Here is a 27,482-nt window from a genome sequence, read left to right as displayed (position 1 = left end):
ACCCTACCAGGGATACACAGAGCCAGAGCCAGCCAGAGCAAATCCCAGCAGCCACACCTCTTGCAGGATCATTGTCAGAGCCAGGATTCCAGGCCTGCCTCAGAGAACAACTCTCAGGGTGGGGTTTTGTGCTCCTCCTCATCCAGGGACACAGAGGGTGCTGCAGGAAGAGCACATCTTCCACATTCTCCCCACATACCAAAAAACTCCAAAGTACAAGCTTTCTTGCTTCAGCTGTAGAGGCTGTGTAAACACTGAGGAGAGCTGGTTTAGCTCCATAATCCAGCAGGGAACCCATCCACCAAAGAGAAAAGGCTTTCTGAGAAATGGATTCTGCTCCTAGCATCACCCCAAACTTAAAGTATGGTCTGAGGAAAATCAAAGTTTCACTGCTCAACAAAGATCCAGAGGATTGGGCTATGACATAAGTGACTACAATCAAATCAGCTCCATTAATTTGTGCCTCAGTTTCCCTTCCTAGAGTAACAGTATCTGTATTTAGCTGGTTGTTGGCAGGCTTAATATCCACGAACTACCCAGAGATCCCTTCATAAAGACAAGGACCTCATATTAATCACACAATGTGATTACAGTTACTGCAAACACTTTGTCCCTTTTAAAGGTACCAGTAATTCAGAAAGCAGAAATCCTTTACTCAGACACAAATATATTCTCAGTTTAGCAAAACAGCTAATAGAAATTCTGGGAAAGGCACACACATAGGCACGTGTGTATTAATCTATTTGGAAAGAGCTGCATTCCATAGCACTCCCTGGCTTGTGTGTATCTAACAGAATATCTATTTAGGAAAATGTGACTAGCACAACCAGCTATGCAATGCTCACATCTGCTAATCCTTTACTGCTCAAGTAATCATCTTCACTTGCAAAAAGATTTATACCATTTTGGGTGCAGGCAAAGAGGAGCTAAGCCCTTCAAAACTCTTGCAACTAATGATCTTGAGGGAAGCACTGCCCTCATGGTCCCCTTCCGCTGGGTACAGGGATCTCACTTCTGGAGGTAGGCACAATTACTTGAGATAGTTTAGACAGGTACAGAATGGACAGAGGAAAGGCTCGTGGCTACAATATTTACCATACTGGGTGATGCTTGTGGCTCTATTTCATTTGCACAGGTTAAAGAGCACTGCTCCCTCGACCACAGCTGCTTCACGGGGCTGTGCTACCAGGTATTCTGACAGACACATTTCCCCCTCCCTCCCCCACAGAGTTCACAATTAAAGGACACCAGCTGAAAGCTTGCCTTGCCTCTCTGAGATACATCCCTGACAGCCTGGGATGGATTCTGAGCTCAGCCAGCTCCAGCTCTGGAGTTACTCCAGACTGACACCAGAGCACGGCTCCACCTAAGCTGTGTGCATCTGTGCAGTTCAGGAATTCCCCTTGCCAGGGTGCGGGGAAGGGAACGGCCCTGGTGTTCCTGCATTGTATGAGCAGATCAGGGTTGCCAAACAGAGTGCCAAGGAAATACAGCAAACACACAAGCAACCCTGTGAACCAGCCCTGCCCTCACAGCAGATGGGTGCAACAGTGCCCAAGGACAGCCCTCCTCTCCCCTGTGTACCACAGGCAGCCCTCTCTGGCTGGGGAGCATTGGAACAGACAGATTTTGACCCTGTGCAGCTTTTTTGGTGGATAGCTCTCCACGGATGCCTGCCTGTTCAGCTGTGTTCTCCCCTTTGTGCAGCTAGATCAGCGCCAGAGCCGGGCTGTGCCCAGCACCCTGACATCTCCCCCTGTCACTACAGACATGTCCCAGCTCCCAGCAATGAATTCCAGAGGACTCCACTGGGGCTGGCTCTCCTGGAAAAGCTGTTCACGTGGTGTGTCACCAGGACAGGACTCAGTCACACATTTGCCCCTCAGGCACTTTGCTCTTCGAGCTCATGGGTGGCCCCCAGTGATTTCACCCCACAAGTGCCACACACTGTTCTCTGTGGCCCATGGCCTGTACTTCTGGCAACCTGACCCAGCTTTGAACAGGTTCTACAGTTCAGAGAACAGTCAGGAACCCAGGCCATGCCTACCAGGGCTGTGTGGGCACTGCCTCCTCTCATTCAGCAAATCCTGGACAAGAAAGCACCTTCACTAAACCTCTCATGTACCTGTGCCTAGATTTTTAAATAGACATTCTCATGCAGGCAACCAGGCATGCATGATTTTGTCTAGCTCCTACCTGGCTCCAAATGAGGATTTACTCTACAGATTCTGCTTCAGTGCTCATCATGAAACACCTACACAACATCACAGAAAAAAAAAACTAATCTCAAAATTGGGATTAGGAAGAAATGTAGGACATAGACTGAATTGCAGACCAATGCATACTTTGAAATCCAAGAATTGCAGCTTCATTGCCCTTGTAGCATGATTTTGCTTTAACTGCTTCCACTGGTTCTTGAAGATCTTCTTAAACTCTCTTCTGCAGTCTCCTTTCATTCTTGTTTTCTCAGTTTTGGTCTAGAGAAATCTGAAAGTCTTCTTTGGTAGCATGAATACTTCAAAAAACTTTATTTTTTTAAATAATGATCAAACATCTCAGCTTTGTAACTATTTCTGCTTTAATTCCTCAGAAGGAATTAAAAGTGCCAGGTCAGCAAAATAATCTGTGATTCAGCTGCTGCTCTGAACACCTGGACTGCCAAGACCAGCTCCATCCCAGCACATCCCATCCCCTGTGCCCTTAGGACCACCCAGAGCTGATGACATTCTAGAAAGAGGCATCATAGCCTCTCCTGGGTCTTCTACAGAACATGTGCAAAACATGCTTTTCACTGGTTCCTTCTAATCCTAAACCTAATTAGAAAGATTATAACGACATATTAAATACCTAAATTCATTGTCATTAATTTACAATTCCTCACAAAGGACAACTGAAACAATCACAAACATACAGACACGCTTCTCTACACAGGAGGATGCCTTTTGATATAGCTGGAAAAGTGTAATAGACTTCTGGGGCACCAAGGGCTTTTGATGACCGTATCGTCACTCCACCCACAGATCCATTACAATTTGACCAGTCATTCCAAACAGCTGCCTGTTCATTCTAATCACCTTCCAAAAAGCTATTTATTTCTATTCCCAAATGCAAAAAATCTTCTCCCTTCAAAATTATAAAGGTTGAAGGTCTGTGATGGACAATATTTTGTCCAAGTTTCACTAAGGCCCTTTGGTTCCTGTGCTCTTTATCAATTGACCCAGACAAGCATTTAAAACTCTCCAGATTTTTTTTCTGCCTAAAGGATTTAGTTTAGGTATTTTCTTTGATGTCAATTATTCAGGTAATTTTGGAGATTTTTTGAGTCTCACAATCCTATATTGCTGGTCTCAGAGAAAGCATCTATATTTACTGATAAATGAGTGGAAATATAGTCCTATTATCATTTGGAAGTATGATATAAAATAGATAATCTCTAAAATACCTGGACTACATACACATGGTTTGATGTTGTCATCTTATTGCAGGGGTTCCATACTGTTGTCTCCTTATCCCAAAAGTTTCATACCTTCTTGGTGTTTTCCCATGGGCAGCTCCTCAGAGCACTGACTCTTTCTTCTTCACAAAGCAGCCAACTGACTCCAAGTCCCCTCTCACCCAGCCACCCCACTCTTTTATAGAGCTATTCTTCTCATTGCTTACAGCTGTGTCCTGTTAAAGTCAGGCCTGTTCCTAATCTTTGATAACTGGCCCAGCTGCAACTCCTTAGGGGCAAGATTACTTTCTACACTATCTTTATTTTCTGATATTCTATCCCCCTACAGTTTGATAAGGTATGAAGCCAGCCCAAATTTGTGCCAAGCAGCCCTCCCAGCTGGTCTCCAGGACCCAGTGCTTTACATGAACACCTGTGCACACAGAGCAAGGGAGATGTGTGCACCTTAGGTGCATGTTTTTCAGCCTGTGCTGCCTCTAGGTTGTAAAGCCAGCAGTACAAACCAGCACGTAGCCATTTAGGACAGGAAGTGAAAAACTATATTTAGCTGAACCTGTAGTAGAAAGTAGATGATCAGAATGTTGCTTACATTTGTGCCCCCATTCCTGTGAGCACTGGTATAACTGCAATGCTGACAGGTTCCTGCTCAGGGGCAATATTCCCACTGTGGTCTGTCCTCTGGGAACCAAAGGGACAGACGCCTCCTCTGCTACCTCCAGTACCACTGCACAATGTGTTCCAAGCATCCGCCAAGTTTGGCAAGGACTGGAAGTGCTGGAAAAACCATGCAACAAGTCAGTGAGGTTGTAAACATGCTTTTCAGTTAAATGAATTTTGGGAGGTTTTTTGTCACCTCCCTACCAAATTCAGGTAGCTTTGGAGAACACCTCCTTTTTTGTATCTTTACAGTGAGTTCCCAGCTAGGTGCAATGCATCTTGAGCGCAGATATTTCCCTCCTGAGAAGCACCATCCTCCTCAACTGGAAAGTGTATCCCTTATGAGAGCTTGACAGACAGCAGGGATTTAATAACACTGATTTGTTTCCAGTTGCTTGAACTGTCCTTTCCCCTTTAAACACCACATCTCACAGGTTCGGGTGAGAGTACTCCTTTTCTATGAGGAGTATTTTACAAGACTTCCTGAGGCAAACAGAACTTTCCCCACTGATTCAAATAATCTGAGATTTAGTCCTTTACAAAGGATGGCAGTTGAGTTTTAAATAATTTTTTTCTCAGTTCAAAGCTGATCCTGGTAAAAGTTGGTATAAGATGTATTTACTGCACTGCAGAGGTGTATGTGTAGCCTGGGTAGAAGAATCCCTTGATAACAAAGCTCTTGTAACCAACTAATAACACCAAGGTCATGGGTTTGATCCCTGTATGGGCTATTCACTCAAGAGCTGGAATCAGTGATCCTTGTGGGATCGCAGAATATTCCATGTTTCTGTGAAAACTCCCATTCCAGCAGAAGTCATGATTTTCATAACATGCTTCATAGGTTCTGTGGCCTGCTCTACACAGGAGATCAGACTAGACAATCAAAACTTTCCCTTCTGAAGGTAAAATCTGTGAACCTATGATAGTGGTTCAGTTTACAGATTCCTCCAGTGTTTGACCTCTTTATGTCTGCATTCATCACATGAAACCTGCCAACTGTGATGTGGGTTTTGTGCCAAAAAAAGACATGTCACCAAAAGATGCACAATCATTACTGCATTAGGTAATCTGGTGTCCCAGAAATGAGAACCACTGCAACCCATCCCAGCTGCCTGCAACGGCCATTTTCTCAAAGATGGATTCAATATTTGCACATAACATCCCTGTCTCAGCTCCTGCCTGCTCTACTCATCATATTCTCCATACATTTGCCAGATGTTGGAGTGAAGGCATTCATCTTTACATGAAACCATGATCACACAGTTCACATTTCTCCAGATGTTTTGTGATCTCACCACTTTATAATGTTCCTAGGAGTTAACCTCACTCTAGGTGAGAATTAATGGTTAATTTCCCTGCTTGTCTCCCATAGCATTTTGGAAGAATTTGATTAGATTGATTTCTATCCAGCTCCTAGCTGCACTTCTCCCTCATTGCTCTCTGAGTGGCTACTAATTCTGGAGGCAGATTTCTCCCCAGTGTCTTTCTGACATTTGACAGATATAAATCAGCAAAACTTGTTTATGGATTCACTAGATGCAGAATAGACCCTAGTCCTTACTAGGAATGAATGCATGGATATTTCCAAGTTGCTGGGGTACTTCCATGATAATTTGCACTGCCATCATTCCTGTGCATGTGATTAAGATTTCCTTTTTAACTAATGTTAAAACTATGATGAACAGAGGGGCAATCTCAGGAATTTCACATGCAATTTTGGTGCACAGAATTTTAAAATCAGGTTTAGGTTCTCCATCAACACCTTGCCTTAGATCACCATATCATTTGAAAGCTATGAACTCCAAATACTTTGTGTAATTTGCACCTAATTCAGTGTAACCATAACAGGAAATCAGCTAAACACAACTTAGAAATGTTTCTAATTCTGTAATGTGTTGGAAGCCACAAGTATGCATGCTAAAATGTAATTTTGAGGATCTTGAGCAATATTATAGCATGTAAACAGAAAGAGTTAAAACAGATTTTAAAATAGCCAAGTTCCTCTTTAGGAGTGGAAGATAGATTGGAAATAAAAACAATCAATTAATGAAATAAAAGGTCATTCTGTTAATTTATTCAGATGCTCAAAAAACCTATGAGGAATGCATGCAGCATGCCCATTGATGCTTCAATATTCCTCCAACCACTTGATTGAGAGTCCCGATCTAGGCTTTTTTGCTTTTTCCTGGAACTCCAAACAGCAAACAAACCTTTGCAAGCATGTGGCTCCTTTCAGACATCTCACAAAGAGATAAACAAATATATCTTCCAGTCTATCATACTTAACTCTTAACTTTCCCAAATGCAGGGAATATCTGCAAAGTGCAAATAGTAAATTCCTCTCACCAGTCTACAGGGATTGGATGCTTTCATTTTTTCCTGACAGCTGTGTGATCTTACATGGAACTGAGGAATTATACCTTGAAACAGGAGGGGCACTGTTGCACTTAATGCAAACAATTGAACAAGGCAAAAGCAGTGACAACTGCAACGCAGGGTCCTGCCTCCATCGCCCCCAGTTTGTATTGGGTAGCAGTATCTGTGTGTATGTGGGAGCAGTGCTACAGTAAAACCATCACACGGTGCCCTGTCAGCAGCAATTCCCCCCTTTGAGCATGCTCTAAGTAGGGCAGCACCCTCAGCAATTGGAACTGCAAGTATCCCATATCTGTCCACGCACCCACAGAACTGCTTCTACTGGATCCATCACAGAAATATCTGAAACCTTTGTTCACGGAAAACAGGCTAGGTATGCTAGACAGATAAGAAAAAGTCTCAGTATGGTATTATTATGGTTTTCCAAGGGGGAAGGGGCAGGGGGGTGTGACTGACAGTTTCTGCAGCTATGTAATTTTCCCTTGCTTGTTTAAAACAGGAAACAGAAGTGCCCAGCTTCAGCATGGGCTTTATGATACAACCAAGCCTTGGGAGGATTCCAGCCTTATCCTGGAATTCCAGTAGCTTGCTGACTGTCCTTTGTATCAAAACCCATTTTGCCTCCCACTGTTTTCCCGGGACTTGGTCCTGCAAGGTGCAGTGTTTTGGCCAGAGGCAAGAGAAGCGTCTTCCTGACAGAAAGTACACTTCAAGTCTCCTGGGAGTGTGGGTACAGGGTTTGTGTACACCTCAGTGTGCAGGCACTGAAGTGACCAACAGCTCATAAGGACAAGTCCTTATCCACTTCTGCATTTGAGCAAAAACAAAGCAAGCCTCCCAGAAAAGCTTTGTCACATTTCCAAAAACAAAGAAGTCCCTTTTTCTGTCCTTTGCCCCAAACCATAGATTTAGATTTATCCTTCTTCCTTAAATAGCTAAGGTTCAAGCTAAATAAAGCTATTGCAGTTTGTTTTCAGCTGGAACATGTCAGTTAAAGGAAATACTGTAAATTACAACACAGTCATGCCACACCATTGTGACTGTGTAAGTAGTAACTCAGCAGTCAGCTCACACATGCAGCCGAGAAATCTTTGTTAAGTAGGAAAAGGAAAGCAACAGTTATTAAAAATGAACAGTCACTAAAGATTCAGGACTTACCCTGAGTCATCCCTGGCTCCCTTCTCTCCAGCTGATGTTTTCATCATCACAGCAAACTTTAAGTCACTTTCTGTATCACAGTGGCTTGAGAGTTCCTCGGTCAGAAAAGCAATTCCTTCCCATCGCTGAGCAGAACTTCCACATCCTCAGGTTTTGTACTGAGATGGTATTTCAAGGGCATGAGGGGGAAGATGTTTAAAACCAGCTTCAGGCTCAGTAGTATCAAAGGGCAGAGGACTAAACAAGCACTGAAATGAAAGCAAACTACCAAGAAGATCCGATTTTAGCCTCTCTTATTTCTACTTCCTGTATTTATATGAACGGGGGATTTCAGGAAGAGGCAGTCTTTGGTGGTCAAGGGTGTGTGTGTGTGTGTGAGTGTGTGTGTTATAAAGCCATATTTAGTAGTGCAAGCAGGTTAACCTTATTAGAAAGAAGGGCCTGAGACCTTCAGCTAATTTGTTTCTCTAACCTAAGTAAGTTTCAGAGGAAATCATTTTACAGACTACAGGTATACCAGGAGGCAACGGAGCACAGTGAACTTTGTAAAGGATTTTGTAAGGCAGCAAAGCAGTAAGCCTCCGTCTGCAAATTCCTGAAGCATGTGTATTTCTACTGCTTGAGTAACTGGAACCAGATGGAGCTTGGAAACCTTTATATTTACACAGGACCTGAGAAAACGAAATGTCTAACGCTGGCAGAGGGCAGCTTTGCAAGAGCATTCCCAGTTAAAGCAAAAGCTAACGCTAACTTGTGTGATGCCGGCAGATGAAGAGCACTCCACGCTGGGAGGCTCAGTGGGGCTGGCTGCACGTTTGACCTGCAGCCACTGCAGCGATCGAGGCTTTGCTGGGAGGGAAACCCCACCCAGCACACGCCAGCTGTGCAGGCTGGGGGCTGCCAGATGTGCTGCCAGACAGGGCTGGTGGCACTCCTGCTGGCAGCCCCGCGGCTCCAGAAGTATTTGATGTTAGGAGAATACATAATGGAAAAAATATGGCAGAAGTAGAAAGAAGAGGTGGAGAAAAGCAATTGGATGCAATGGAGTGGGAGACGAAAGTAGTTTTTTGCCCCTTTTATCTTCAGAAAGAATTTCTGAGCCTTTTGAAAATAGACAGTGCCACACAGTCCAGAGCAGAAATGCAAATGCCAGGGAGCTGTCAGTGTATTGGCAAGAGGGAAACTAGACCTAAGTGCAGAACACAGAGCCAATTCTGCTGGCTAAGCTAGAGAGAGTCAGGGAGACTTTTACCATCACCAAGTCACACCTTCGATGTAACGCAAGTCAAAATTTTCCCTTCTTTTTTTTTTTTTTAATAAAGACTGTAACTTCAGTTCACATTACAAAATTTATCTTCCAGCTTTTACAAGGATTTATCTTAGAAACATTATTATCTTAGAAAGAGCCTTACTGAAAGACTGCATGATGGAAAATTCAACACCATTCTAAGTAAGGCATGTTAGTGTTTATTTGTTGCCACTATTTAAACTCACATCTGATTTTTTGCCTTATCTAGTTTTAAAATTTCAGTTACTGTATCTTGTAATGCTCTTTTCTACTATATTAAGGATCTCCTTGCTCCAGCTCCTGGAGTCATTTTCAGGCAACAGCAAACTCATTCATGAAAAATTTAGTCCTCTTAAACAAACTCGCTGGCTGAGATTCACTCATCCCTTACTGCAGACTTGTCAGATCTCAGCTCTGAATCCTCTGTGGGTTTCGGGCTCAGAGGTCTAAGAAAAAAAAAATCTTCTAGATTTATTCACCAGCTGGGCACCTTTGAAATGCACCTCAGGTATTGGCATGAGAACAATCTCCTACATGCATCATACAAATCCAACCCTACCCCAGTACACTTCCCTCCCCTGCAATTCAGCAGGGACCAGGCCCATTCAGCATTTGCCCTCACTTGGCTGGGAAAAAAAGGTTTGCTGAGACAAAAAGTTGCAAAGTTGTGCTGTCTGCATGGATCTGCTCACACAGAGAAAGCTGTTCACACAAACAGGTAGCCATCCTAGGCAAAGACTTAAGATTTTGCAAATGCAGAATACAACAGAGTTAGAAAATTCCAATCATTTTTTAGGGAAGAAGAAAAAAATTACTAGAACAATTTAAAAAGTCCAGGAAAAACTGATAAAAAATACAGAATACAAAATTCCAGTATTTTGGTGCTATCTCAGTTTCATGTGATTTGAGTGAAAACTTTCACGCTATTTCCAATGCAGTTTCAGAAATTTGAAGTTTTGAAATTTGTTTTGTTAAAGATATTGACCAAATTTAATTTTAAAAGTCCTATATTTTCTGCAAAATACTCAGCACTTCTGTAAAATATTTAAAATATGAAAAAGAAGACAAATTTTGTTCAAGCTTTACTAGGTGTCTTTTTGAGCTGGAGATTTGACTGGTTTAGTATGTGATGTGTTCTAGAATTGGGCTTTGGAAGGAAACAATTACAAAAAAGCTAAATGACAAAATCATATCCAGTTACTTCAAAGTGATATTTTTGTGTTATAAATCCAAGCCAAATGGGAGGAATTTATTTCTCTTCTAGGACTGATTCACCCTTTCCATCTTAAGCCACAGCATCCTGCAGCCCTTTTTTGTACTTTCATGCAGCTGGGTTGGAAAGGTTTAAAAATGGCTTATGGGGGAAGCCATTAAGTACAATGAGCACTCGAGCTACAATAAAGGGCTTTCAGAATATACCCAGATTACACCACAGTTCTGCTTTCCATACAGGAGGGAGAGGCTACATCAATAATATGGCCTGTGATAGGAGCCCTCAGGAACTGTCATGCCTATTGTGTCACTAATCCATAGATTATGTGCCTTTTATAGAGCCTATTACATAACAGATCATGATGGGTCACAGTGTCAAGGATGGAAGGATTAAACAAAGAGGCATTTTTCACATTCAGATTCTGATTTTTAAAAGTTCATTCTGTATAAAAGAAGGGATCTTTTTCTGTTCCCAGCTTAGAAAAATTTAGCCTAGCATACAGTAAAGAATGAAATCTTTTTCAAAATTCAGAAAATGCAGAATTATCCTTTTTCTCCACTTCCATAAGACTTTTCTGTAGATGCACAAAAAGCCCCACAGTGGCTAATGCCAGGTTTATACAGCAGTAAGGGTTCCAGTCTCACACACAGTGCTTAAAAAAAAGAAGATCAAGCTTTGTTTTAACTTGCATCTCCTGGTAGTAAACTGGCTAGGAATATTCATGAGAAGACTCTTGTCTAATGAAACTGTTAACTCACCAGGCTATGAGATGAGGTAAATAAACTCTTAGCTCCTCTTTTTCCAAGAACTGCATTTAAAGCTTTTCCTGAGCCCAGCACAGACTGCACCACAGACTATACACAATATACTGGGATCTCCCACACCCTGAGGTGGACTGCAGGCATGCTGGAAATGGGAAATCAAGGGTAAGGAGTATTTCCAGAGTCTAGGGAACTGGGAAAAGTAAATAATACTGTGTGGCCTTTGGACCTTATTTCCAGCCTCTCATCAGCATGCAGTACTCAGTGTGAACCTGCTGGATACCAAAATATCACAGGATGAGGCAGCCAAAATGCTCTTGATCAGGGCTTTTTCTGAGGCTGCCAGAATTGCTTCTGGATCAGTGCCTCAGTACAGCAAACTGCGTTCTCAGCAAACTGACCTCTCAGTTTTCTGGTCCCAAAAGAGCAAATTGTGTGTTTCAGAATTGCTGCAAATCAAACCAATACACTTAACTCACTCCAAATAATGGCTTGATCCAGGCAATACTCCCTAGAATACACAGAATGTGGGGCCTTCTGTCACTCATTTCAGCAGGGTCCAGATTTCACCAAACAGCTAACATGTGCAGCCACATGTCCTACTTGGGTCCTGAAATTTTAGATTTTCAACAATATGTGTGAGAATGCTTTGCATCTACTAATCATCTGAGAAAAGAACCAGCAAACACTCTTGTTTATATAATTTATTGATAGTGTACATATTTTTTATATAGTGCATTATAATACTGAGTGCTATAATCTTTATAAATGCTGAGTGAACTATTTTTTAAAATTCTCACAACAAAAATAATCAAATATCATGCCAACATTTTGTAACAAATTATCACATTAAATCCATTTGGATTTCATGACCTGTTTATCTGTACAATGGACCCCATATCACAGAGCATTCACAGTGCATAAGGTCACAGTCATTGAAAAAATAAGTAACATGAGAGATTTCTGTTATTTACAGTTTACAAACCCATCCCTTGCTGTTTTCAAAGTATGCAGTTCTAGAAAGTTTTCATCATATTTAAAGAGGTATTACACCTCTGAAGGGTGCACTGCAAATATGAAACACAGGTTTTTAAAAGGTTCAGAAGTTATTTTAGTGACCATAAATGATTTCAAAGAATTACTTGCAATGGAGGAGATACCATGCCAAATTCCATGCTCAGTTCCACTGATACTAATTTGTGCCAACTACCAGAACACTACGGAACAGTGGCACCACTCCCAAGAACATGAAGGAAAGAATTTGGTCATAACTTTGCTGCAGTAACAGCCATTTGAAACACAGGTGTTGCTGGGGAAGGAGAATTACAAGTTTTCTTTGCATACATAACTGGTATATGAATAAAGGCCATAATCTTTCCACAAAAACTCTCTGAAAGGAAGCATCCCAGTTTTTATTAATCTTTCTAGAGATGATTTCTGTCTGGTTTTCACATATTCTGACACCTTTAGAATTTGCTACCATGCCTAGTGCTATAAACCAATCTTTTTATTTGTCATTCAAGTTTATCAAGATCATCTCAGTGACAGGACAGCAATGATTGCCTACATTCTTTGTGCAAGTGAAAAACAGAGTTAAATTGCAACTGGCAATTCTTCTCAGAAAATATCCAAATGGCATTAATTTCCCATAGTTATTCATTTCAGACAGTGCACTGAATGGGAGCAAGCAGAACCACGTGATGAACAAACTGCCACAATCACTACACATCCTGGCTGTGGAGAAGCAGCCACACATCTCACATGTCAGGAGAGGACTTCACAGACTTCTCTGGGGAAAAACCATCAGGACCTCACATGGGGGAAAATGTGCGAAAAGTGCTCAAGTTATTGAAAAGTTATTGAGGTTTTTAAACATGTACACAGCAGGTCAGAAAGTGGAATGCACACATCAGTGGAATGACATTCCCTTCTTCAGCAGAACATTGATCATTTACATACAGACTTTTCCAAATGGTTCAATGGAATAATGGGTTTGGTACAGAATTGCTGGAACTAAACACTGTCATTTACCTGTGTAACCATCACATAAACGTCACCATCTAACAAAATGAAAAATGTGGCATTCAGACTCATGGAAATAGAAAGAAAATTGCACAGCAAATGTATGAGCTGCAGAGATTTTCTTCTGAATGTTTAAACACAAATAACAGAGAGATCTGAGGCTTGCAATGACAGAACATTATGCTCCAAGGTGATGTACTTCAATTAGGAAGATTCTTTGGTTTCACCTGACTATCAGAGTTATTTTAGTGTCTGTTTCATGTTACATAACATCTGATCTTTCCTTGGCATGAATAATCAGACAGTATTTCTACAGCTGAAAGAACTCTACCAAAACCAACTAACAGTGGGACACGAGTAAGTGGCATTAAAAATAAAGAAATGCAAGAAAGGAAGACAACAAAACTCATGAGGCATTTGTGCACCTAGAGCAAACACATAATAGAAACAAGTGTAATTAAAGCAGAGTCACAAGGGAAATCAAAGACAGAACAGAATCTTCTCTATAATTGCTAAGTATTAGATTAGTAAAGATCTTTGCCATTTGTTTACATGTTGACAGAAAGCTTACAAATATAATCTAAAACCAGAAGCTAACTTTGCTTGTTACAGCTGCAACAAGCATATAAAAGCAAAATAAAATTGGCACACCAAAGACTGAGCCAGGAAAAAGATGGTTGACTATGCTGTACCTGTTGGGAAGACTTAAGGTCTTCTTCTAGGTTAGACTTCAGCCCAGAGAGAAGCCCTTAGACCATCAAAGAGACATTAAGATAACCATACCTGGAGCTCCTTAGATTTAGACACGAAGATTCTCAGCTTGAAATCTTTACTCAAGCAATACTTTCCAATGCAGTTCAATTGTTATGGTAAATGAATGGAATCCAACACTGCTGAACACAATGGAAACACTCCCAGTTCCTTGCTACAGACAGGATTACATTCCATGGGTCTATGGGGGACTGTGCTGCTCCAGGGGAACTGCAGCTCAAAAGGGCTGCTCAAAGCCCTGCTTGGCCAGCTGTAACTCAGTTTTGATCCTGCTCATACACAAGGGCAGATGCACAGTTGAGAAGTCTGAGACAAGGAACAAGTTCTCTTATTTACAAGAGTGGAAATCTAAAGTGGTATCAGCAGAGCAGAAGTCCAGAGATTCTGGTCAAATCTTTTAATTTGAGAAAGAAATAAAATCTTTAGACTGCAAAACCAATAGAACATGGAAAGAACTGACTACAATAAGAAACTCAGAAACCATACTCTGCTGTCATCTTAGGACACAATCCAGCAAGGCACTTGGACAGATGCTTAGCTTTAAAATGGAATCAAACCTATTGAAGTTAAGCTTTGCTGGATATGGGATGTCTTTTTCTGAGCTGTGTTACTTTTCAGTGTTAGTATGCTGGCAAATTTCAGATCACACTAACAGTTTTCTCTCTCACATCCACCAGCTTTCTTTTCACTCTTGAGCTGAACATTAACTTACAGAACATTGTGACATACATTCCAAACTCAGCCAGATAACTTTTGCAATGGTTAATGAAACAAAATGGCTGCAAAATTTTATAGGTACAATCCAAACAGCTGCAATATAGAGCTGTGCTAACAGCAGAGAGCCAAGAACAAATCACTCCTTTTCTTGACTAGAAAATGGCAACATTTTTAATGGTTTCCTGATGACACAAGCTCATGTTTTTTTGTGTGGGTTTTTTTTTTTTCTTTTTTGTTTTGTGTACACGTGAAAGGCACTAGTCTGTTATTACCCAGCAATAGCCTCCTGAATTACTGATACATTCTGACGTGGGTTTATCTGCAATACAACAATTTGTCAATCACATCTTTCTTGGACCATTCAGTTTACCTGCATGGCTTAGTGTATAACTACTTATTTTAGCATATGCACATAGATTACTTAGGAGCTTCTTGAAGTACTTCATATGATTAGGTGTCATCAAAGCCCTGACACAGCATCTCATAATTCTTTGGCAAACAATACATCCCTGGTCATGTGGTAGTGTCAAAGGAGAATCCTACTAATGTTATTTATGATGATAAGCACAGCATGATACTTTCATAGCAGCAGATGCAGATGAGAACACCTCATGAAATGCAGCATTAGAATTCAATATTGTCCTGAAGTGAGTTTATGTTTCAGGGAGAGCTGCAGATGACAGGAACCAGCCACACATTGTAAGGGTTGTTCTGGATTCTGAGATTGTTTCTGCTAAAACACAACACTGGTTTTTTTTGAGCAGGTGATATTCAGATTAGGCAGAGTAATTTTAAATGATGTGTGAAGGACTTATGGAATTAGCAAACAAAATTCATGTATATTTGGGCAGAAAGCTGCTATGGAAAAAAATGTTGCCAATACTCTTCTAAAGTTTCCTGGCTCAGAAATATGAAGGTACAATATAATTTTCTAGATCTGGCACTATAAACTTTGATGCCCTCATCCCTGTCAACTCAGCTGTTCACTATGCATTCAAAACCAGACTTCAGAACTACTCTTCTATTATGCAAAGACAGCTGAGCTGCCTGAACTGTGCACAGGAGAGCAAATGTTTGCTTGGAGACAGCTTTCCAAGACCACAAAAACAGAATATAGGAAAAAACCCATTTACTCAGCCTCTCTCTCCACTCCTTTCAGTCTCATATCTAAGTCATCCCCAGATTTTCAGCAGTAAACTGTCCTCCCAAAAGACAGCAGGGGAGAGAGGAATACTAGGGAGGGATAATCCTACAGTGGTGCAGCACTATGCTGCATTTTCACAGCTTTTCTGCAACAGAAGACTCCAAGATGAACATGAATTCCATCTCCTCAGCTTTATACTGCAGCAAAAACGTAGTGAATGCCTGGAAATGGGGTCATTGGCATACTTGAGATAAAATGTGTTTACTGCCATTCTTGACTACTTAATAAAGCATTCCAGTAATGCTGTAATTGTGTCCATCTTTAGTTCTTAGCTTAATGACACAACCATTTAATTAAGGTAAGAAACCCTAAATGGATACTAATACTGACATTTGTAACAAAATGTAAAGCAAATAACAAATATGTTGCTCTTTTTCTCTTTAGAATCACACTGAATGGACCCAATTCATAAAAAAAACCACCACCAGCAGCATACACTCTTTAATTTATTCTAAAATAATTTAAGAAATAATTTTAGTTGTAAACTCATTGCCTGGTGTAAACAGTATTCTGCATGTCAGCTGGCTAAACATAATTATTTGTCATATATGTCAAAAGAAGGAACTTTCTGAGTAAGTGCTTATTTGCTAATATTTTATAGTATATTCTCATTGACACATTTTTTTATATTTAGTCTTAATGGAAAATATTAATACATTTAAAAACACATCAACTGTTAGTTGATAGGTTGGTTGGTTTATAAACATTAAAAAATTTTAAAAATCTATGTATAAAGGTAACTGTGCTTCTTTAGAAACTTTATGTGATCATTCACATACAGCTTCAAAATATTTTTAAAGTTTAGTAGCAATTCAAAATATGCTGTCTCAGTGATTTACAATTCTATCACTGCTAAATTGTGGAATGTTACCCGCTATTTTAATACTCTGGGCCGGATCTTGCTGTCAATTATATCCAGAGTAATTCCTTGTATCAGATTTATGCTGGTGGAAAGGATATCAAAACTTGGCTTCTACTCAGGGTTAAAAAAAAGTATATCATGCTTCAAAATTTGCATGCAATCAAATCAAGGACCATATTCTCTTGACAGACTTGCTTTTGTCAGGGTGACTCTAATCTGCACTGCTCCATGTCAGACATTCATCTTCATTAAGCTTCTGGGAATAAGAAAAAATGGTGAAGAATACACCAGCTTCTTGACTGATGAAATAAGCTTCTTCCTCTCACCAATCAAACTGAATCAAACCAAATCATAATCAGGGTGGGTTTTGTTGTCAGAAAGTCTGGATTATGTTCAGCTACTACTCCCAGCTGATAACAATAACTGATAGTTACTGAGCACCCAGTTATATTTTATTTCTTTAGCTTCTTCTAAATTTACACAATGGGCTTACAATGGCCAACGCAAAGTTTCTTTTGTGGTGTAATATTCCACAAATGTCAGTTTATATCTATGTATACAGCATTCCTCATTAACAATAAAACATATTTTTCAAGTATGAATTTCTGCATGTAAATTCTCTTCTTCGGTATGCAGTTACTCTGACTTCTAGTGTGCATCATCACAAGTGATACAACATACAACCATTTCCTCTTCTTTCTCTGCCACATTGTTCATTGAACAGAGTGATAAATATCCAATTGCCATCAAAAACTGTCAGTGCAGTTTCTCTATAAGCAGAGCACTTGAAGGGGGAAATGATCCTCAACAGTGCATGCCATGATATGTGCCTTGGACTTTCTGGTCCTGTAGTTTAAATATTCTGACTGAGCCAAGAAAGGTTCTGAACTTGCCTCTTATCCTTCCATGGAAAGTAAATGTCAAAACCAAAAGAACTATAAAGATTTTTCTCCCATCCTCTTGCTAACCCTGATGGTGGTGGTTGATTGTCTGCAGAAGGAGAAAGAAAACCACAACAGCATGCCCAGGAATGGGTCCTTTTAGAGTTCTGTGTAAGATCCATGTAGCTTTATGACAGAGCAGCAATATCCAAAGATGAGGAAAATGCTTTGGTTGCCTTCAGCTAGCATGTTAAAAGAAAGGTATGCTCTCCTTCCATATAGGTAAAAGTGCTCGTTAGCTGATTAAGCAGGAATAACACTCAAATTATTTTTGGAAAGAAGGCAGAAATGTAAAATGCCTCCTGTCATTTACAGCATGTGTAATCAGAAGAATTTCAGTGTCTCTCCTTGCTGTGGTTCAAAGTTCTTCTCGGCACATAGGGAAGTTGACAAAGGTGAAGACATTGAACTCTATCATTATTGATAAACACAGGAAAATAGCATAAAGAAGCAACACGTAGATGCCTAACTTCCTGTCAAGTTTCCACTTATTAAAATGGATTCCAAACACCTGCAAGCAAACAGAGTGTCAGTTAATAAAGTTCTGAAGGAGACTTCTGGAAACAACCATTATAAGCTAAAAATGAGAGTCTTTTGAATTAGAGGTCTTGCAGGAAGACAAAAATATATTCTCAGTATTTTATAGATCAGAAAGGCAACATACCTTGTTGACTTGGCTCTGAGTCTCAGTTGTGCTATGACTGTTTTACAAAATATTCAATGAACTAAACGAAATTAATGCCCCTCCCTCAAGTGTTCCCCTGCAAATCCTTTATGTCCCAGTAGTACACCAGCACCAAATGCCCATTCTCTCAACACCTTCAAAAGAGGTGCTCTACTTGCTTATTTGCTGAGCTCCAGAACTAAGGGGTTACAAGTTACAGGCAGCAAAGCAACAAAATCCTCATGAAGGCACCTATTTTCCACAGTGTTCAATGCCTCTGAATTATTATTTTGCTCAAAACTTTGCTCTGAGTTTGCTGTGGGAGGGTCTGTGCAAATCAGGGTACTCCGCAGAAAAAAGGAGACTGTAATAGATGCCTCAAACTCAGGTGATCTGGCTTCTGCTAGGAAAAGACTCTTTTCAGAAAAGCATGAAGGGCTAGCACAGTAATGCCTCTGCATAATCCACCCATTTTTCCCAATGTGCTGATTAACAATATGCATGCAGCAACACCAGATACAAATGTGTACAGAACACCGGTGCTGTTTCACAGGCACTGTGCAGTATGGCAGGCTGGGGATAAGAAATGAAAGAACACATTCTCACACCTCATAGATCAGATACATAGGGAGTTAGTAGCAGAGTGAACAGCCCTGGCCATTCTACCACTTAAGTCATGCACAGGTGATGTGAAGCCTTGTAAGATTTGGTCATGCAACAGTGTGAAATCTCCAGTGGTGACCACCTCCTCTACAAAGCCTCCACAGGCAACCAGTGAAAGATGTTAGTGTAAGTGGATATTTTTATACCTTTTTGATTCCTTATACCTGATTTGATTCTTCCTACAGAGCGTTCCCTGGGAGTCAAGCAGGAACAGACCTTAAGTGCCAGCAAAATTGACTTTTCAAACAGAATTATTGTTTCACCTTAAGAAGTCATGGGTTACAAGGGTGTCTCATGCTGAATCACATTTAGCATGTCTCGTCCAAGTCCTGAGGTTTACAGTCCTCACAGACCAGTCTTCACTGAGGGTTTAGGCTACAGCACTTGATTTTGGCTGGTTTTGGAAATCAGAGACAAGAGCAAAAGTGATGAAGTGCACCAGGTCTTGTCTCAGCCTAGAGACAGGCCAGGGTATGGACGCAGGACCACAGAAGTACTACTGGATTCAAAAATTTCAACACTGCTACTGAAATCCATGGGACCTACACATATCCAGCATCTCTTGCATCAAATGCCAGATTGCAGTCCTCACTGAGGACAATGGCAGCTCTTCAACCCATGGTAGTGCTAGAAGAAATCAATGCTAAGTATTTCTATTTTATCCTTCTGTAATATGTAAATACCTAACAAGTATTTTCAAATTGAAATACTTGTAGATGCTCTAATACTTACAGTTAGTGCCACTGATCCTAGCAAAAGTGCAACTGAATAAACCAATCCTTTGCTGTTAATTTTAACCTGTGGAAATCAGAAAATACTTTTAAAATGCTGACCGTATAACTGTGCTTTGGAGATCAAAAATCAATTTACTGATTTAAAGTCCACCTTCTGCTTTGAACAGTGCCTTACATATTTTAAACTATGCAAATCCATAACAGATATATCCTAATGAAGAATGGGAAGATTAAGGAATCAAACAAAATGTAAAGTAATCCCATCTCCATTAAAAAAAGAAGTGAGCATTTATAATGGATTTTATGTAAAAAATCCTCAGAAGAGAGAGATATGCTGTTATTTGGTCTTAGTTACAAAAATGCTGAGGTACATGGAGACAGGTTTACTGGAAGTTGTGTAGCAAGAAAATGACAGAGCCATGAACCATCCATGGCAACAGTTTTCTGCTACACAGTGTATGTACTCCAGTTGACAAACTGGAAATTAATTGGAGCTTGTTGAAGACAAATTGCTTTCTTAACTGGGTTCCTTAGCAAAGAAATAACACCTTATTTAGCAACTAATAACATGATCAACAGGTTGGTTTTAAATTTATTCTATTTGCATGCTTTCTTCTTAGGATTTTTAAAAAATAGAAAAAAAGTGCAAATGAAAGATTTGCCAAGTATACATACAGTTGATCCATAATCGATCGCCATGGTCTGCAAACCCCATGGAACACCAAGTCCCACCAGAATGTCAAAGACATTGCTCCCTACTGTATTGGATACTGCCATGTCACCAAGGCCTGCAGAGAAATAAAAACAAAAACCAACTCTTTGATAAAATCAAAGTATATGGCCATTACTATGTGCACTGGAGGAAACTAAAGGGGAATGATCTGCATTGATCCAATCCCCCTTGAACTGGCCAGAGTATCTGAGGTAGGGAGACAATTTCCTTAACACTGGCCTGACTTCTGAAAAAAGTCTGCAAAAATTGCTCACTCCAACTACACCTTCCTTGTGTCTTGCAAAGCCTTTACAGGGTGGGTGGTAGCCATGCAGCACGCGAGGTCTATGCCAAAGTCTTGTTCTAGGTAGCCTGCAGCCACAGGGAACCTGAAGATTATGTACTGGATTCACTATGTGGATATGTGACCTTTGTCTGATGTGAATTAAAAGAGATCCTGGAAATAACCAACCATATGATAGTCAAAGATATTAGGCACTTCCGTGGGGCTTAATCAGTAATAATTTCACTTCAAGAAGAGTAAAATACTACAGGAAAGGAAAAGAAAGGTAAATGGTGGTGAAGTACCTAAGCATTATTCAAAATCTACTTCTAATGCTCACCACTGGCTGGCATCTCATTCTGCATCAGTGTCAGTGGATATAAGGAAGGCAAAATTCTTTCTGTCCCTGCTAACTTCCCTTAGACCTGGCCTAACTGTTTAATCACTTCCACTAAGTGAATACTGGAAAGGAAGGAACTGAAAAGGAACTCTGACATAAATGGGACATGTCCCAAATATAGTTTCAGAGTAAACAGTGTGCAGACAGACAGTACCATACCATAAATACATGATCTGTAAGGTAATGCTTTGGATCTCATGATGGTAGTGTCCATCTACACCTGTCTGCATTCTGGCAGTGAATAACTCCTTGAATTCAAGCAGTGCCAAGTCCCTGTGCTGTCTTTAAGGGCATTGGGCCCCTTTTTGTCAATCTAGTGCTTACCTTAATTTTCAGAGCAAACAATCTTTGCAGTATTTTTGTCTAGTACAACAGAAGAACTAATCTAAAGAAGCAGTCTGTTAATTTAAAAATGTAACATTTTCCCTGTTCTTGAAAAAACGTGTTCACTTAAATTAATACACATGCAAAATTAATTTAGTAAAAAGGTGGTTCCATAATAATTCTGAAGACTTTGTTGTACTGTTTTTGTGAGAATATTCTGCACACAACAAATAATGCAACATGGAAAACTATTTAAATATATAACACTTTTCAAGCAAGCAACATTTAACAGCACTACTCCAATCTCAAATTAAAAAGGTGGGGCTTTTGAGTACTTAATTTATCATTGAAAAGCCCTTGTTGTTTGCTCAATGATGTGTGCTGGAGATATCATTATCTGATAAAAAAAGGCTATGGGAATTGAAATACTGGAAAAGAATAAAATTAGGTCTTTTTCTTATTCTACTGCTGTGCAGAGGATCACGCCGTCAGCTCTAATGTTTTTCAACAACAGGAAGAGATGCTGCTACCAGCATTTTACAAATAAAAAAGGAAACATGATGAAACTTAAACAAAATTAAAAGATAAATGAGAAAGCCTTTGACAATTTCAGATGGACAGAGAATGCAGATGTCAGTAATCCAAAACTCTTTCCAGTGCAGCTATTCATATGTTCCAGTGGGAAGGAGGTCTGCATTTGGATGAGAACTCTGCCTGGAGCAACAACACTTCTGCCAGATCCCCTCAAAGCACTTCACTTCCTTGGATTTGAGAAGTCTTCTAGAAATCAGTACAAGTTTTATATGGAGAAGTGCTGGTCAGTGCTACTTCGTCAAAGTAGTTTTTAATAGCTGATATTCTAGTTTTGTGTATGACTTTTGCCTTTTTACCCTGACTGATACATACCATGCATGGGACATCTGAGGTCGAATTACCTTCTAGAATGCTAGAATGCCCCATCCCAAAAAGCAAAAGATAATTTTTTGGTTCACAATAATTAGCAACCTGTTTTGGCTTTTAAAATTAAAATAAAATTACAAAATTGCATTGACAATTTGTGTGTATGGAGGAAACAATCTTACATATGTAAGACTGCAGTTATGCTTCAGCAGACACAGTACCTTGTCTTGCTACTATTAAGCTGGCCATGCAGTCTGGGACACTTGTTCCTGCAGCCAGGAAAGTAATGCCCATGATTACATCTGGGATCCCAAGGGTGTATCCAATCACAGTCACCTGAACAAGGAGGAAGGTAGATTAATTTATCGTATTTGGAAAGTCTCCTCATTCCAATGAGGAGAGTATGCCAGTTGTGGCATACTCTTTAACTTTGATTTCTGGTGTGGACTCTAACAGGAATAGACTCAGAATACTTATCCATTTCTGCAAATTAAGTATTTGTGGAATAACCAGCCTAAAACCAACCCTGTGCAAAGGAAAAGTACTTTGGGTCTTATTATTCAACATTCTGTGGACAAACAAAATCTCCATTTCCTGTTGTACTAACATGACATACTGCTGTTTTAAGGACATACAGTAAAATCTGTGGGTTTGGGTTTTTTTTGGTTTCCACAAATGGCATAGAATGGATCTGTTCTCAAAAGGACTGCAACCAATATTATATCGTAATATAGTGGCAGAGATATAAAGAACTTATTATAACCTAACACATGAAGAAGGAACTAGTTTCTTGTGTGACTTCTCATAAAATCCCAAAGTGAGCACATCTGGTTATACTGTCCCCTGATATTCCAGATGCAGCTTGAAAAGAGCTTAAGGAATCACTGAAGATTGCAGCAGAGCTCTTAGAAAGGACAGGGAATTGTATTTAACTGGAACATCCAAAGAGGGCTGAAAAAACATCAAGAAAAGGCAGCTGAAATGGAACCAGGCTTGTGAGAGAGAAGACTGACCCAGGGACAGACAGCTGTTTCCCTGCTGAGACTGCTAAGGATGGAAGTCTTCTAGGCTATGTGTTGTTTTCCTGAAATAGTTTGCCAGTCTACCACATGAGGAAAATTGAACCCTATGCTAAAGAAAAGGTGTATATTAGGAACTCCACTGACAAACCTTATCTTCAGGGGCAAGCAGAGGCCCAGGAATAGAAGTCAGCATGACCCTCTTGCTGAGACTGGTAACAAGGTACTGTGACCCAGCTGCCTCTGAAAGCAGTATGGGCTGCAGCCTTAATGAGCACCTCTCTCACTTGTGAAGGGAATATCTATATATGGAACCAAGGTGCACAGTATGACCTTCCAAAGGACATATAATAGGATACAAATGTGTGCCTTTGGTTGGCAAATGAATTTCTTAGACACAGTCTATGATAGAGGATTGTTTTACAATGCAAAAATTACATAGAAAGTTGCAAAAAGTATACAGAAAACACAATCTTTCATGAGAGGAAACATAAAGTGGTTTTCAAATGCCTGACAGCCATTTGAGGAAAATAGAGATGTTCTCCACCACCTTCCTGTATTGTACTGTGCCCTATACAGTAAAGGCCCAATTACTTCTGCAGAATAAAAGGCAGCAAAAATCTAAAACTATAGTAATTACTGTATGAGCTGAAGAGACTGCACTACAATTACATGCCTTTCTTTGATAAGGGCACAGAAGGTTTTTACATGCTTTGAGATGCACATTTCACCCAGTATGAAGTCCTGCTACGTACACTTACCATCCAAACCATGAAGTAGGAGAACAAGGCAATCCAGAGAGTGGACAAGACAAATGTCAGCATAAAGCACCTCTCCCAGCGTGGTTTGCTGCAGTTTGGAATTGTAGTAAACAGCACAAATATCAATGGCCATGTCAAAAGCCATTTAATTTTGTTCATTTTTCCCTCTGCAGGACAAAGGAAAGAAACAGTTGAGCTTTCCCATCACCATCCCAGGCTGTTACACCTCTTTCAGCAGAGCAGATGATCCCAGAAGGATGTTTACAATTGTGCATGTCAGCTCACTTTCCAGGGTGCCTTTAAACTATACTTGGCCTTGTCACTTTCAGCCTAGTTCTGCATGCTCATCCAGCATCTTCTTATAGTTAAGTCTGCCAAGATCTATGAAAACCCATGGAAGAATTACAATGATTTAAAATCACAGCTGATATTAAAACCAAAATTAAATCAGGTTTATTGCTCTTTCAACTGTATTACTACTAATCCAGAATTTAAAAAAAAACCCAACAACAAAACCAACCAACCAAAACTGCCCATCCTCTCACCTTAATAGAAATATCAAAATGCAAGTGGTGAAAATAACTTGTACATTCTGTGCAGCATCAGAAAACAGAAGCACAAGACCCAACCTATGAACATGACAACTTTTTTACATGCCTTATTGTTCTAACTTGGGCAGAAGTTTAAATAAACCAATACTTAGAAGATCTAGATTTGTTGAGTCTCTCTATCTGCAAACAACACCATCTTGAAATGATAAAACTTCTGGGAAAAGAAACAAGGGAGTGACCTCCCTGGTACAGCTCTCCAAAATCAGCTGGTGAGAAACATCCAAGAACTGTCATCGCTGAAGACTGGTACACACCTTGTCATTTGTTCAAAATTTACAGTATTGCAAATGTAATCTCAATACATAAAACAGAACTATTTTATAACTGAGCCATAAGTAAATGGGGTACTATTCATACAGATCATGAGGCATCCTTCAAGCAGGATGACAGATTTGTCTCTCAGGCTGAGTGAGAGTACCACAACCAACATTGTGGCCATTTTGGCTTGGGCTTTCTTTACATTGTGTTTCCATCCAAGTAGGGGTTTCCATCATTAACTCATGATTCTATGCTTGGGATCTACTAAAATATGCTGTTTTGAATAAAATCATTGATCACATTGAAGGAAATAATCAGTAAAGTTATTTAGCTACATTATAAAGAACATTTACTAACTAGTTCCTATCAATTTCACCAGTAATTTTCTCTCAGCAAAGACTTTGGGATTTAAGATGTGTTTAACAGGAATTTTTGTTAGTGATTTTAATTGGATTGAACTCAGCCATCTCAACCAATGTGTGCCAGGATGCAATGAAATTTAATATTTAACATTTAAAAATTAATAATACTATTATCATTTATGAGGCTACTTCCTAATTTAACTTGTTGAGTCCAAATGTCTTTATTAACTTATTTTTGTATATATTCTAGAACTGTATTTTCTTGCTTGAGTTATGAAACAGCTTTCTAACTTGAGATTTTCTTGTGAATTTTGAGATGCCATCAACTCACCAGGAAATCTTAGACTAAGCTTTGCTCTCTAGTCCCATTTATAGCTTGTGGCTGTGGAACTTCTAATGCATAAAACTACTGAAGTGTCCCAGGGTAATTTCTAATTCTAGACTTTTACATGTCACTGAGGATCTATTACAGATTTTACAGGGAAGATCTTTTTCTCTCTGCTTATGTATACTTCTGCACAGATTTTTTAAAAACAGTTATCTTTTACCTGTTCTGTCCAGGAAATGACACTTCTTGGTTCACTTCTCTCTTTAATTGTTAACAAGGCTGTAAATATTCTACGAAATGTCCTACGGTAGTTCATACCTGCTCCTGCTTAATTTGTTACAGTTTGGATTACTTAAAGACTCCTAGATAGTTAATTTTTACTCTGTGTACTAAAGTTGCTCAGCTTGGTTCATAGTCCAACAAGTCAGCATGGCCTAGGCCAGTAACATCCTCAGCACATAATCCCAAACACAGGGTCAGTGGATGACTGATTGAAAAAACTGTGGATCCAATTCTGATCTGTGTGGGTGTAATTTGACTGACTTTGGTGCTGCTACACATTGGCAGTGCCTTTTCTCTTTTCAGTAATATAAATAAACAGAACTGCCTTAAGAACAAATAGAGCCTCTGCTGGAGATTACATTTTTAGTATCATGTTTAGTATCCTGAATTACTCAACAAATGCTTAACTGAGAATGCATAGTGCCTTACGACTGGCACAGCTATGTTTGTTCATTTCCAAGAAAACCTAATTACTAGTGGAGGAGGGCTTGCCTTTCCATTATCTTTGCTGAGTTTGAATGGATGTGTGTCAGATTAAAATTCCTGGCTCCATCAGTGGTGATGTTGTCCCCACACAACGTCTTGAGTCGAAACTGCTTAGCTAGATGGTTTGTGGGAGTGATATTTGCATTTATTACATGGCAACAGGCTTGAGACTTTGGGGAAGAGCAGCGTGTAATTCTGGGGTTTGCTGCATTAACAAGAGAAGCCCAGTGGCCATTTGCAGTTAGCCTGGAATACTTTGGAACCACCATGGCCAAAGCAGCTTACTTGACACATTCCACATTGGCTGCTGTTTTGGGTTTTGGTTTTCTAGCTTTTATAAACTTTTATATAAGCCTTAAGTATATTTGGCCTTGGTTTTACCTCAGGCCTTTTCATTCAGCTCCTACTGTTCTGGGTCATGGAACTTGTGTGGCACATAGGGCTAAAGAAGACTACTCCTATGCTGTAACTTGGCAGTTTTTTAAGACTTTCAAGTACATTTAGCAGCAACCTCAATGAAGTGAGACTTTATTTTTTCAGGAAACTGATGACTTTATTCATTTCACCTGGCTTAGATGAATGCACAGCTAGAAGATGCAAAGTATTTTTTTTTAGTTCTTTTGAAAGTGCTTTTGCTGTTCTGTTGTTTTGCTTTTGATCATCCACTCTAAAATAATAATTAAAAAGATTTAATGATAAAGATGTTACAGTGAAGTATGCTTAATAGCTGATGACAAATTGTTTTACAACTCTTGAGTAGCTCCCTAGTACATCTGCAAGGAAGAAAATGACTGTTCCCATTTAGGCCATTATTCAATACACAGCTGTTCTGTCCCATCACAAGACCTCAGCACAGTTGTTTTAACAGTGGTACCACCCACTCCTGTGAGCCCTGGGTTTAAAGGTTCCTGCAGCAGCCCACACAACTGAGGAAAAGTGTATTTTGCACCCCCCTCCTCCCCAATAATGAAAGAATATTACAGAATATTATTACAGAAAGCAACACCGGTCTACATTCTGTTCACAACACTGCTGTAAAAAAAGAAGATGAGGGGTTTTTTGCAAGGAGTTGTTTTCACTACTTCATACATACATTTTTTTCTGTTTCCACAGATATTTGGAAGCCAAGCACACCAAGTATTTCAGAGAGGTATCATTACAAAAGATCTTGATTACAATGTTTCTGAAAATGAAGTGGGAGCCCTACAACAAAGAGCTCTGCTAATTTTCAACACATTCCTGGGCTAGTCATCTTTCCAGATGTTATGGTC

At 39.9% G+C, this 27,482-nt stretch overlaps 2 protein-coding genes across 3 annotated transcripts in view; both read right to left on the bottom strand.

The window, feature by feature from the left end:
• The window catches only part of RIN3 (Ras and Rab interactor 3), a 65,616-nt gene extending 57,396 nt beyond the window's left edge, over positions 1-8,220 (bottom strand). The window contains exon 1 of one of the 2 annotated variants that reach the window (XM_031066335.1): positions 7,646-8,220. In XM_031066335.1, the coding sequence (XP_030922195.1) occupies positions 7,646-7,692 (47 nt within the window). In that variant the 5' untranslated portion in view covers positions 7,693-8,220. The remainder of the gene's footprint in view (positions 1-7,645) is intronic. The other variant, XM_031066337.1, reaches the window with a different exon arrangement.
• A 3,376-nt stretch (positions 8,221-11,596) lies between these two features.
• SLC24A4 (solute carrier family 24 member 4) overlaps positions 11,597-27,482 on the bottom strand; it is an 84,023-nt gene continuing 68,137 nt past the window's right edge. Inside the window, exons 11-15 of the mRNA XM_031066172.1 lie at positions 23,885-24,051; positions 22,326-22,440; positions 20,161-20,273; positions 19,484-19,549; positions 11,597-17,935 (exon numbers count right to left, since the gene is read on the bottom strand). Of these exons, the coding sequence (XP_030922032.1) occupies positions 17,783-17,935; positions 19,484-19,549; positions 20,161-20,273; positions 22,326-22,440; positions 23,885-24,051 (614 nt within the window). The 3' untranslated portion in view covers positions 11,597-17,782. The remainder of the gene's footprint in view (positions 17,936-19,483; positions 19,550-20,160; positions 20,274-22,325; positions 22,441-23,884; positions 24,052-27,482) is intronic.

The sequence above is a fragment of the Geospiza fortis genome, unplaced genomic scaffold, assembly GCF_000277835.1.
Source record: "Geospiza fortis unplaced genomic scaffold, GeoFor_1.0 scaffold23, whole genome shotgun sequence".
NCBI classification, from domain to species: domain Eukaryota; kingdom Metazoa; phylum Chordata; class Aves; order Passeriformes; family Thraupidae; genus Geospiza; species Geospiza fortis.
The sequence above is the reverse complement of the archived record's forward strand: the minus strand, read 5'-3'. Positions and strand labels throughout refer to the sequence as shown.